The sequence below is a fragment of the Rhizopus delemar genome, genomic scaffold (assembly GCF_000149305.1).
Source record: "Rhizopus delemar RA 99-880 supercont3.16 genomic scaffold, whole genome shotgun sequence".
Taxonomy (NCBI): domain Eukaryota; kingdom Fungi; phylum Mucoromycota; class Mucoromycetes; order Mucorales; family Rhizopodaceae; genus Rhizopus; species Rhizopus delemar.
In genome coordinates this window covers 609,749-623,151 of record NW_027137842.1, presented here as the reverse complement: position 1 = coordinate 623,151, position 13,403 = coordinate 609,749, and the positions used below count along the sequence as shown (strand labels likewise).

At 34.9% G+C, this 13,403-nt stretch overlaps 4 protein-coding genes across 4 annotated transcripts; 2 read left to right on the top strand and 2 right to left on the bottom strand.

Annotated features, from left to right (window-relative positions):
• Window positions 1-209: 209 nt before the first annotated feature.
• RO3G_15513 (uncharacterized protein) lies at window positions 210-797 on the top strand (the record flags this gene model as incomplete). The annotated part of the gene is made up of 3 exons (XM_067670097.1): window positions 210-342; window positions 399-583; window positions 636-797. 3 exons carry the CDS (start codon window positions 210-212, stop codon window positions 795-797), a joined length of 480 nt encoding a protein of 159 aa, XP_067526198.1.
• An 829-nt stretch (window positions 798-1,626) lies between these two features.
• On the bottom strand, window positions 1,627-2,910 carry RO3G_15512 (uncharacterized protein; the record flags this gene model as incomplete). Its single annotated transcript, XM_067670096.1, has 1 exon — window positions 1,627-2,910. The coding sequence occupies one exon, from the start codon at window positions 2,908-2,910 to the stop codon at window positions 1,627-1,629; it is 1,284 nt and encodes a 427-aa protein (XP_067526197.1).
• Window positions 2,911-3,545: 635 nt separating this feature from the next.
• RO3G_15511 (uncharacterized protein) lies at window positions 3,546-4,775 on the bottom strand (the record flags this gene model as incomplete). Its single annotated transcript, XM_067670095.1, has 2 exons — window positions 3,546-4,326; window positions 4,405-4,775. The coding sequence occupies 2 exons, from the start codon at window positions 4,773-4,775 to the stop codon at window positions 3,546-3,548; spliced, it is 1,152 nt and encodes a 383-aa protein (XP_067526196.1).
• Window positions 4,776-7,077: 2,302 nt separating this feature from the next.
• Window positions 7,078-8,307, top strand: RO3G_15510 (uncharacterized protein; the record flags this gene model as incomplete). Its single annotated transcript, XM_067670094.1, has 2 exons — window positions 7,078-7,448; window positions 7,527-8,307. The coding sequence occupies 2 exons, from the start codon at window positions 7,078-7,080 to the stop codon at window positions 8,305-8,307; spliced, it is 1,152 nt and encodes a 383-aa protein (XP_067526195.1).
• Between the last annotated feature and the right edge of the window lie 5,096 nt (window positions 8,308-13,403).

The following is a 13,403-nucleotide window of genomic DNA, read 5'->3' as shown; positions in this document are numbered from 1 at the left end:
TAAAGTATACTGTGATCAATTTGGAACAATCAGAACCTGAGCAGAATCCAAAATACGATTTGCGTTAATTGTGCGAGCCATGTTTCATATTCGAATATGATTGGACATTCCCGTGTTGCATAAATTCCATTTAAATTTGTGGGAGAAAAAAAAAAGCTTGTCCTTGCCTTTCTTTTCTTTTTTTCACCCAAAGTACTCTTTTATAGATCATGGGTTCTTGTATAAGCATTTTATTAAAAAATAATAAAAATGACCCTGAAGCACAAAAGAGTAAAAGTATTGATAAAAAAATCAAAGCAGATGAGAAAAGGCTAAGGAGTGAAGTGAAGGTGCTGCTGTTGGGTAAGAAAATTAAAAAAGGTTTAGATTGTACAAACACTTTTAACACTTTAATTTAGGAGCAGGAGAATCAGGGAAATCAACAATATTAAAACAGTTACGGTTAATACATGCATCTGGCTTCGATGTCAACGAACGAGAGAGTTTTAGAATTGTCGTATTTTCTAATATTATTATGGAAATGCAAACAATATTTGAAGCTATGCAACTTTTAAATATCACTTTTGAAAATAAAGAAAATGCCGTAAGACAAAAACGATATGTCTATTTTTTAACTCTAAATGATCTCAAAATAGCAATTTGTACCTTTGGTGCAACAAGTTGAGCAATTGAAGCAGAGAGAGCCTTATCCGATATCACTCTTGAAACCATTGTCATCTTTATGGGCAGATAAAGGAGTACAACGCGCAAGAGATGAAGCAAACACTATGTTTGCTTTACACGATAATGCATCCTAGTAAAAAAAAAAAAAAAAAAAAAAAAAAAATAGAATTGATGTTTCCTAAATAATATGTACCTAGTAACCTCTTAATTTTTCAATTTGTATAGTTTTTTTAGACAGTTGGATAGATTCTGGCAACCCGATTATACACCAACAGATCAAGATATTATGAGATGTAGAGCAAAAACAACTGGAATTATAGAAACAACCTTTCACATTGGCCCATTAACTTATCGCATGTTTGATGTTGGTGGACAAAGAAGTGAAAGGAAAAAATGGATACATTGCTTTGAAAATGTTACAGCAATTCTATTTGTAGTAGCCATTAGTGGTTATGATCAGCGTTTAGTGGAAGACAAGGATGCTGTAAGCTTTTATGATAATAAGAATAAGCTGGTCACTCTAATTCATGAAAATAGAATCAAATGCATGAATCTCTGATGCTCTTTGATAATATTTGTAATTCAAAATGGTTTATAACCACTTCTATGATCCTATTCTTAAATAAGATAGATATATTTAAGAAGAAGATTTTGATATCCCCTATTTCCAAATGGTTTCCTGATTTCGAAGGTAAAATAATTTACATTAAAATACTAATGTACTAAATAATATCCATAAGGCGACAACCATAGCTATGAACAAACTGTTGAATATTTCAAAAGAAGGTTTCAGAGACTCAATCAAAACGATAACAAACTTTTATACATTCACTATACGGATGCAACAGACACAAATCTTTTACAGCACGTTATGGAAGCAGTGTCTGATACGATTCTTAATGAGAACCTAAATACATTGATGCTGTAATTACTTTGTACATAATAAAGTCTCTTTTTTATTGTTCACAGCAAAATTGGGAATCTCTTAAATGCAGGTAAAGCAGACCCACCAGTTGTTACTAAAGTTGCCTTTTGTTGATTCATTCCATAGCTCAAGTATAATGTATCTGATGTAGTAGGCTTATGAGAAAGATATAGTCTGACTCTCTTACCTTCTACTTTGGCATTAACTATCATGACATTATTCTCACAGTTGTCCAATTCAAATCCTTCTATCTGTTCATTACAAATCCACTCAAGGTTTTCCATATGACTAAAACTCAGTTTGATTGAGTATACAGAAAGCACAGAAGGAATAAGTTCTATTTGCTCACAAGCCGCAGCTTCACATATTGGTGTAGCAAACTCAGCTGTCTTCTTTACTGCCTCTATAGCAGCATGTGCCAGCCGTTTTCCTACTTTAATTAGACCTGATGCTGAAAGATGTACTCTGTCGTCTAAACTGCAATCTAAACTAGCCACGCCAGCAGTAATTGATTTGTAACCAAACAGCTTTCTCTGGTGCTCTTGTACATTCTTCCATGCTTCTATGCCCTCAGGTCGATCTATTCGATGTGCTCCTATTTGCACAAAGGCTACCGGCATATCTACCCGAGTATCTGCACGTAACAGATCTAGCCAGTGCTGAAACCTTTCATAGTAGGTCTTTGACGTCTCCAGTTTGACTGCATCCGATTCTCCTTGATACCATAGAATACCAGCCACGTGATTGCCTATGGCATGAATCTTGTCTATCATGGCACCATAAAGAGTAGTTTGAGCCGTATTTTTGTTTATTTCTTCTGGTCTTTGCCAGTCTTCTAAAGAGGTACCTCCATGAGCACAAGCCACAAGGCCAACGGGAATACCGTTGTTTAGTCTTTGGTACTCTTTGGCGAATGCAAGTCCAAGTGATGCGCCTCTGAATTTGCAAATATCCGGATTTGCAACAGTAGGATCAGGCAATGTATGATGAACTGCTCGTGGCGATGCAAACAAGTTGTGTGTCGGCTCTGAAGCCTCCATCCACTTTTCATTAGAAGCGTATAAGCAAATATTATTTACTGGAGAAATGACTAGGGACTGATTATCAAAAGGGTTGCGAAGGAATCCATGCCCTCTCATGTTACTTTGGCCAGCCATAACCCAAACATCGCCAACATAAATATTTGAACATTTACCAACTGTATAAGGACCGCCAACAGGTAAGATAATTCTTTCGTTGTCAATACTTAAGGTAGCTGCATTTGTATTGGAATTTCGTTGCAATACTTGAAAAGGTACAACATTTTTGTAGATGTAACTCATTTGAGTTCATATAATTGAAACCGTGCTTAATCGCTGTATTTAAAAATAAAAAATAAGAAAATAATTTCAAGTATATCAGGATAAAGGAAGCAATTAATGGATGAAGAATAAAAGTAGCAGAACATCATTATACGTATCATCATGGAAGACATTTTGATTTGATTTAAGCTATATCTAATAACATACTAACATACATTAAATAGGTTATCAAAAAATAAATATCCTAAACAACTAATTTTTTATCATAATGACTTTATCTACATTGTTTCTGATGTACAAAAAAAAAAAGATTAGCATTTTGCTCACAAGTCAATACTTTAAATGCATACTTCTCAAAAATATATAAAAATGTATATTCTTGAATTAAAAAGGTTTTTAGTTCTTCGCCTTCCCATTGCTGTATTCCTCGTCATTCCTATTCTTTACTCTATTCTTTATTCTATTCTTTATAAATATATAAATAAAACATTTGATTTCGATTGTACTTTTTGATTTTATAGTATTAACTTTATTTTTTTTTTCAAAAGGATGTATGAAAGAAAGTAGGAGGGGAGGAGAGGAGGGGGGGGGGGGAATAAAGAAAGCGCAAATGCGGGGGGAGAATTCCTACTGATGTATAAATGTGTTGAATGAACTTATTGAGAACAGACAGAGAACTTGCTAGAGTTTTGCAAGTTGGTACAGACGTTCTTCTTGGTCTTGGAAGACTTGCTGATGTTGACACCAGAGACACTGAAGCCGGTACAGGGTGTCTTGGTAGAACAGTCAATGCTGACGATGGGGTTACCAGCAGATGAGACGGAACCAGTGATACCGCTGATGGAAACGTCGCTGATGGACAAGGAGCTAGCATCGTTACCATTACAGTAGCTTTGTTGGTTCTTGTCACAGTAGTGGGTGGTGATGATGATAGGGTTGTCAACATTGTTGAGCTTGATGTTGCTGTACTTGACATCAGAGACAGAACCCTTTCCACCAGGCCAGGTCTTGATACGGACACCGTTTTGACAGTTGGTACAGCTACTGTTGAGGATACGAACAGTCTTGACAGTCTCAGACTTGCCACCCTTACCAAGGGAGCCAACACTGAAACCGTGGCCACCGTTACAGTTGATGTTGTTCAAGGTGATATTGGTAACACCACCGTTGATAGCAAGACAGTCATCACCAACAGTGAGGTGGGAGTTTTGGAAGATGATACCTTGGGAGGAGGAGACGTCCAAAGCATCGGTGTTCTTGGCAAGATTGCTACTGGTAGAGGCAGTCTTGAGGGTAATGTTGTCAAGAATCAAGTTTTGAGAGTTAGTAACACCCATGTGAGCTCTGGGAGCGTTGACAATGTTGATACCAGAGACTTTGGAGTTAGTAAGACCGAAACGGAGAACAGTAGGGGCAGTATGGTCAGCAGCATCGTACCTATAGTTATTGAGTTAGCAACTATTGTATGCGATGAAGAATAGAAAAAAAAAAAAAAAAAAAAAAAAAAAAACTTACCAAGCTTGGCCGTTACCGTTGATGGTTCCACCACCGTAAATTTGAACATTGTCACCCTTGAAAGCAATGTAGTGATCCAAGTTCTTGAAGGAAGAGCTACGAGCAGGCAAGTTGATAGTACCGGCAAGGTTAACATTGACATTCTTGAGGCCTTGGATAGTAACAACACTCTTCAAGTTGTAGGTAACGCCCTTGGTGAAAGTGACAGTACCACCATTCTTACAGTTGTTGAAGGCAGAGGCAATGTTGGCAGCAGCATCACCACTGCTTGAGGCTACAACACAGTTGGCAGCAGCAGCGACATCATTGACACCGAGAGAAAGCAACAAGAGAGCAGCGACAGAGGAAGTTAAAGAAAGGAATTGGACCATTGTTACAACGATTGACTTTGTAAGAGAATGAGGATAATGATTTGAATTTCTGGATGGAAAAGGGTTTGCTTTTATATAAATCAAGAAAAGCTTGTATCTCAGCCTGGTGCATAAACAGGTTGTTTCAGGGACAGTTGCAATTAATAAGAGCAATTAATTGCTTTCGGAAAAATACAATTCTTGATCGGCAAGTGTTGGTTTTAATGTTACATCAATTTTGAGACGTCAGTTCAGTTCACCGCGGTATTCATATTTGCCTTTTATGGTCAAATGATATAAAAATATACTAGTTTATAAAACCTTTGTAAAAACTGTGAAACGTACTTTTCGCATCCAGGTAACAACGTTAGATATTGGGAAATTTTGTTTGGTTTCAGAGCGGAGGTGCTATATTCTGTACTATCAGAAGTAAGTGGCATAATTTCTACTCTTCTTCAAGAGAAACATTAAGTATCAAATGTAACTTGTATTTTATCAACATCTTTTAAAAATTTAAGCATTAAAGAACAATCGTGTAGGACAAGACAATTATTGACGATCTATGCAATGACGTGCTACCCAAGCTGATTAAGAACAGACTGCTAAACTTCAAAGAGGTTTATGAGTTGTAATTCGTTCATTTTTTAAATTTTTTCTTTTGCCGTGTATTAATATGCTTATTATATGATTCAATCGAAAAAGTGTATAAAACGTAAAATATTAGAAAAACTTAAAATAATAGAATAGTGATCAATTAAGTTAGACTGATGTTGTGGAGTTCGGAAGTACAAAACACATATACACCATTGTTCATGTTATTAATGCTTATATTTTTGTTATTGAAGAAGCTACTCATATAAGAATGTCTTACTCAATCAATTAAATTTAAACTAGAGAAGAAAGATATAAAAAATTATCTCGTTTTTCTGGGAAAAGCTTATCGTGATTTTTGACAATATTGAAGATAAAACTTCCAAATATAGCATCAATATTACACAAATCTTAATGTCATCTTTGATACTTAAGGTGATACAGTGCACGTTTAATGATCGACTTGTATTAGCCAATTATTAAGAGTTATCCTCTGCCTGCCTCAGAAATCTGTTTACAGATAATAGTATATGCTTCATATCAAGTACAAAGCGAACACAAAAACATTAATAAAATAAATTAATTCCCTTAAAAGTAAAATTGTTTTTTTGTACGCAAAGGTGCTGTGTTCACTTTAGGAAATTTCGCTCACTCTTCTCTCTCAACTTTCGCGATTTACAAATCTCTTGGTTGTGCCACAGCTTGAAAATGGAGAAAAACGTGTTATGAGATGATGGCTGCTACCGGTTAGAAAAATACACTGTCTATTATGTTTATTAGACGGTAATAAGCATAAACAGGTACGTATTAAGTACTATAGCGTTGACCGCCCCACGAGAGACACAAATCTTCTTTATCAATATGTGTTGTTTTGCTCGCATATCTTCAAAAAAAAAAAAGGGCCTTCCAATTATTGCATGATTAGATAAGTTTGCATCTCCGTGAGTATTTGATCTCGTGTAATCGATTGGAATAAATGAATACCATAAAGTACAAAGTCATATTGCTTAAAACTGTTTTTAAAATATCTGATCAATTCCTTCGTACGTGTAAGAAAGCTCCCGCCAGTAAAGGTGCTGCTATCTATTCAAGGACTTATTCAATAAAAAATTTAAGTAAGTGAAATATTCATTTTAAACATGAATGATGTTATAATCAAATAAACTTTCAGCATTACAAACAGATAACATAAACCATACAACTTTTGCACATTTGTGTACCTTTAGCTAAGTAATTCTGTGAGACACGAGGCGATATCTTACAAATAAGTTTTTTCTTTGTTAATTACAGTTATAATGATAGATGTATGAGAACGATATTTTTGGTTTTAATGATCAGGATATTTAGAAATAAGTCTACATACATACTTGTAAATTTACTGCTATTTAGTGCACTCCTTAATAAAAAGAATACAGAAAATGATGCAAAGATGTTAAACCAATCAGCGTTTTTTGATGTTACAAAAACACAGAGGTCATCGAATTTAATACAGCATAAATATTGCACTTTTCCGAAAACTACTATGAAGTTTAACAAAACATGATATTATTAACTAAAATGAGACTCGGAAAAAAGCCAGATACCCTTATTAATTGCAACTGTCCCTGAAACAACCTGTTTATGCACCAGGCTGAGATACAAGCTTTTCTTGATTTATATAAAAGCAAACCCTTTTCCATCCAGAAATTCAAATCATTATCCTCATTCTCTTACAAAGTCAATCGTTGTAACAATGGTCCAATTCCTTTCTTTAACTTCCTCTGTCGCTGCTCTCTTGTTGCTTTCTCTCGGTGTCAATGATGTCGCTGCTGCTGCCAACTGTGTTGTAGCCTCAAGCAGTGGTGATGCTGCTGCCAACATTGCCTCTGCCTTCAACAACTGTAAGAATGGTGGTACTGTCACTTTCACCAAGGGCGTTACCTACAACTTGAAGAGTGTTGTTACTATCCAAGGCCTCAAGAATGTCAATGTTAACCTTGCCGGTACTATCAACTTGCCTGCTCGTAGCTCTTCCTTCAAGAACTTGGATCACTACATTGCTTTCAAGGGTGACAATGTTCAAATTTACGGTGGTGGAACCATCAACGGTAACGGCCAAGCTTGGTAAGTTTTTTTTTTTTTTTTTTTTTTTTTTTTTCTATTCTTCATCGCATACAATAGTTGCTAACTCAATAACTATAGGTACGATGCTGCTGACCATACTGCCCCTACTGTTCTCCGTTTCGGTCTTACTAACTCCAAAGTCTCTGGTATCAACATTGTCAACGCTCCCAGAGCTCACATGGGTGTTACTAACTCTCAAAACTTGATTCTTGACAACATTACCCTCAAGACTGCCTCTACCAGTAGCAATCTTGCCAAGAACACCGATGCTTTGGACGTCTCCTCCTCCCAAGGTATCATCTTCCAAAACTCCCACCTCACTGTTGGTGATGACTGTCTTGCTATCAACGGTGGTGTTACCAATATCACCTTGAACAACATCAACTGTAACGGTGGCCACGGTTTCAGTGTTGGCTCCCTTGGTAAGGGTGGCAAGTCTGAGACTGTCAAGACTGTTCGTATCCTCAACAGTAGCTGTACCAACTGTCAAAACGGTGTCCGTATCAAGACCTGGCCTGGTGGAAAGGGTTCTGTCTCTGATGTCAAGTACAGCAACATCAAGCTCAACAATGTTGACAACCCTATCATCATCACCACCCACTACTGTGACAAGAACCAACAAAGCTACTGTAATGGTAACGATGCTAGCTCCTTGTCCATCAGCGACGTTTCCATCAGCGGTATCACTGGTTCCGTCTCATCTGCTGGTAACCCCATCGTCAGCATTGACTGTTCTACCAAGACACCCTGTACCGGCTTCAGTGTCTCTGGTGTCAACATCAGCAAGTCTTCCAAGACCAAGAAGAACGTCTGTACCAACTTGCAAAACTCTAGCAAGTTCTCTGTCTGTTCTCAATAAGTTCATTCAACACATTTATACATCAGTAGGAATTCTCCCCCCGCATTTGCGCTTTCTTTATTCCCCCCCCCCTCCTCTCCTCCCCTCCTACTTTCTTTCATACATCCTTTTGAAAAAAAAAATAAAGTTAATACTATAAAATCAAAAAGTACAATCGAAATCAAATGTTTTATTTATATATTTATAAAGAATAGAAAAGACGAGGAATAGGTATAAAGCTCTTTATATGAGCTTAGAAGAATCTATATATAAAACATACCAGAAGAAGAATGTCTTATGAAAATACATAAATTTTATCCTCTAATTAATTTTTTTTGATAACAGTATTTTTATAATATATTAGGATATTTTTCTTGTTCTTCTTAAGATTAATCAGCGGATTAGAGTCCCACTCTTAAAGAAGCCAACATTTGCCTTATATAATTCTTCCTTTTTCTACTCTCCAAACTATTTAGCTTTGTTATATGGCTCATATATTCATTGAAGCCATTTTCGTTTTTTACAGAGTTGGTTCTGAGAAGAAATCCACGAGATTATAAATCTTTTGCTGCTTTTCCACCCCATACCTTTTCAACCTTACTGTTTCAGGAGGAGCTGGCTGTAAGCCTTATTATCATTTGTTTGGGAATATTCATCTTTTAAATTTTCGGCTTCTTTAACCTTAGCAAGCTCTACTAACTAATTTAATGATAAAATATAGCGTATGTTTTATCTGCTTTTTTATAAAGTTATACAATATGGTCAGTGGAGAAATGAAATCTTTTTGTTTGCTACTTTCTATCGTTTTATTTAACATAATAACTTTCTGGGCAAGTTATCTTCTGAGAATCTGAATAATATAGTTGCAATTACCTACATATATTCTTTATTTTGAAAAGAAGTTTCAGATGTATGCTCTACATGAACAGAAATACCTCAAACAATATTCTATTTAGAATAAAGCTTCATAAAGGCATAGAAAGACTCAATAGATCTTTATGTGCCTTTGAAAATCGGGAAGTAGTTCTGCTTTAGCAAAGCAGTATTTACAGGATTCAAATATGTGTTTTTGCAAATTCAACTTTGTTGGCACTTAAAATATTATTAGTCAAGTAAGACTAGTAAAAAGACTAGACAAAAGGATTTTTTTTAGTAATAATACAGTTTTTCAAAAAGTTAACCCGTATTTGATTAAAATTCTGACAGTTTTTATTGAAGATTGTGTAAGCAGTCTAACCAATGAGTTTCTTTAAAGATGCCCTTGATTTCAGTCCGCTATCTTTTTTCAATTATATACTTTTATTGACACCAATATATAAAATATCCTCCTCTTCATCTATCAACAGTTCTCAATACCTTTTTATTCATAGAAGCGCTTCTGGATATGCTAACGAACCTGTAGCCAATGTCCTAGTTTGCAAACAAAATGGAATTTGACGCTTGGTATTCCAATGCTGCTATCCATCATGCCAATTAGATCAAATGTCAGACTCATGTTGATAAGAGAAATGCTACTGCTGTTTTCCATATGTCCAAAGTGGAATTGAAAGCTTATTTGTTGCCGAAGGAGATGCGTCACTTCATATCTGAGTACGGCGAAACAAAATGGTAAAGAGGCAACCAGTGTGTCAGTATCAGAAGACTTACCTTCTGGTGAAACATCAGAATCAAATGAAGTAACTACTAAAAAAAGAAGAGCAACAAAGAAACCTTCCATTAAGTCTTTTTTTTCTTTTATTAAGCTGTTAAAAAATTGTGACGGTTGCAATATATGGCAGTTTAAAGATTCCAATTTATTTAGCTTCTAACGCACGTTTATTCATGCGCAGGGTTTGAAAATTTACTTTCTCTGTCTTTCTAGTAACTTGTATATTCTTCATCGAATTCTGATCTATGATTGTTCCCTGATTAATGTATAACACTAGTATATTATTTCTGTTTAAAACAAGGAAATTCAACTTACTGTGAACTGCTTTTTTTTTTTTTTTTTTTTGTTAAACGCAAAGTTTGAAAGTATAGAGCTACTTAGGATAAGTAAACTAAGCGCCATTATATAATATAAATTTATAGTGGTACTATCGGTATTCATGCAATCAAATTCATATTTATCAACCAATCGAGTCTCGATGGAATTTTTAATAACATTTTCCCACAAATAATTTTGGTTGATGTAAAACAAACGTTGATGAAAAAATTCCAAGAAATCATTGAAGTTACCCTCTCCAATAGACTGGATATCCATCTGTATGGCCTCACAGACAGCAACGATACTTGTTTTGTTCTTTATAGTAACTTGTTGGTTTTGAGTGTTAGAAACTTGATCTTGAACCCTAAAAATTTCTGCGTTTGAGATGGTGTGAGGATATTCTTTTCTTCATTAATAATGAAGCTCAGAAAATTTAAGTACGACATTAACTTTTGAGCTGCTTATCTTAATTCTGTCTTTGTCTTCGCTAGTAAACAGGTATCTTCCGAGTAATATACTAGTCGTATACCCTTTCTTCTTAATGGTTTGATAGAGTATTTGATTATCTTTGAAAATATTTTTGGTGCGAAATTGAGGTCAAGGGCTAGATGCGATGCTGATAAGCCTTTTCCTTGTTTTTGAACGTCAGATACCTTCTTGAGTGCGAGTGAATGTGTATCATCGTGTATGTGTCTTTTCAATCGAGCTTGCATGTACGCTCGCTTCTTCCATCAATTCTCGTAACGCTGGTACGCATTACACCTTGATATTTTAGCATTAAGCATGTTGATTTAGTTTTTGACAGTCTAAAATGAAGAATCTCTTGTTCGGCTCCTGAATTGTGAAGGAGTTTGATAGAGAAAGCTTTGGAGCTTTTTAGCATTGGCTTTATAATTCCCGCAACTAGAAAATTGTTGGCTGCTTCATTGAATGTTGTCTGGTCGATTGGAGACATTTTTTTCATCTTTAGTTTTCATGTGCTGGTGTGGTATTGAATTAGATCTTGTATACGCCTTAAACAAGAGATAATGAACATGGATGTGAAGTTACTTTCATCCAGCACTGGTAAAATTTAGTTGAGCGTCCATCTAGTAGCATGTCATACATGGAAATGATACGATGTTGTTGACTCTGATTCTGATTGATGTTGGTTGTTTTCGATGGAGGTTGTTGGAGTTATGTCGGTTATTGTACAAATAGGTGGACTCCTGTTGATGTTTGTTGTGATATAGAAGCTTGAGTCAAAAAAGGTGAGCGTCTTTGAATACCTCTAGCTTTGAGCAGCCACAGAGAAATTAAATTGTGGATCTTTGAGGAATGCGTTATTGGTTTTGTCTATTAGTGACCGAGTTGGATGGGATGGCTTTATTGTATATGTATTCTATTTAACTTTTCTGTCATTCAACATCTCAGGATCGTTCTTGTACTTTTCAAATAAAAGAAAGCTTGTTTGATCATCTAAAGAGGATGATGCTATAGGAATCTTGTGATTCTAGATTATCATCGGCTAAAGCAGTTGCTTCTTTATTGAGACTGTTTAAAAAAAACTAGCTTTTGTAATGTTGCAAGGGATCTTTTGTCCTTGAAATAAAAGATATGCTTGTGTAATCCAACCTGATCAGAGGCATGAATAACTAGAAAGCTAGTTGACAAGTGTGATTGAGAAATGGATTCAAATCTAAAGGACTATTTCAAAAGATAACTTGAATCATGTTGACATAAAAAGTCAAACAATTGACATAATCTATATTTGCAGTAACTATATACATGGATTTATCGACATCAATATTATCTGCTGTTTCTTTTCTTCATAAAGCTTCTTTTATTTTTGCATCAAGTTGAACACGTACAACACCTTGCCATAGTCAATAATTACAACTTGTGAAAGAATATAGTTCATTATATCAACACGAGTACTTTTAGTGCAATCAAATTAATAAAACCCAACTGATCATGATGTGATTCAATATAGTTATTAGTGTGAAGAGTCGCATCGTTTACAAAATATAGGCCCAAACTTTCTTTTGTTCATAGCAGCAACTAAAAATGAAGAGAGTTCTTTCATGGAACTTATTTTAAAAGAATCAAAACTGACAATATAATCATTGCATTCAAAACAGCTCTGGTTATAGCATATGCTTTACACCCTTCATTGTACATTAACAACTATAATACTTGATCTTGTGTGCTTTTCTCATGCTCTCTTCATATTTCAATGACATACTAGTATATTGATTCAAAAAGACTTTATGAACAACAGATATTTTTACTGAAAGATAGCTACCAGCAGTGTCTTTTTAATACACAGTAAGTTTCAAAAATACACCAATTAGCATATTTATCAACTATACTTTGTTCTCAATACAAAAATGAAATTTTACGGTCAAACTGAAGATGAACCACTTTTCATAAGAAACTTGCTCATGGCGAGTGTAGTTCATTTCGCTACTATTAAATCTATTCGCTTTATTGCTTGATTTGTTGTCAAAAAGAGAAAAGAGAACTACAAGAATTTTTTCAAAAAATACGTATAATGGCTGCTGAAAAGCGAAAGGGGGAGTATTTAGACTTCTCGAGAGCCAACAGATTAATATCTGTATGACTAACAATTCCTATAATAAGTTCAATAAGCTCTGTATTCACAAGTGAAAACACGTCTTGTGACGTAAAAGCGAAACGCAAAATAGAACAGCCTCTGTCTCACAAATATATTTATACAAAATTAATTTTTCTTAACTCTTGGCAATAACCGGAAAAGATTCAAAAAAGGCTTAAAGTGCTACATCAAGCGGTACTTTTTGTTCGTAAAGCGATCCATTTGGTTTCTTGTTTTTATCAATGAGCGCTATTCATCTCCGTGTTTCAGTTTTGAGTAATATTAGCAAAGTTTTTGAACAGTAAAGTAATGTTTTATTAATACTATCATAGTAGTAAAGAGTCAAAAGATAACAATATTGACTTGAAGGATTTCTTAAAGTCATTACATTTTTAAGTGGCTCATAATCTTTCCTTGAGTTGGTATTTGAAATAAAATATTTTGATTCCGAAATTAGAGTGTTTATATTTGAGAAGTTTGTCACCATAAAATATTACAATTTCCATCATAATCTCAGAAAATACAAGTAATAAACCTGATGTTGACAGCGTGTAC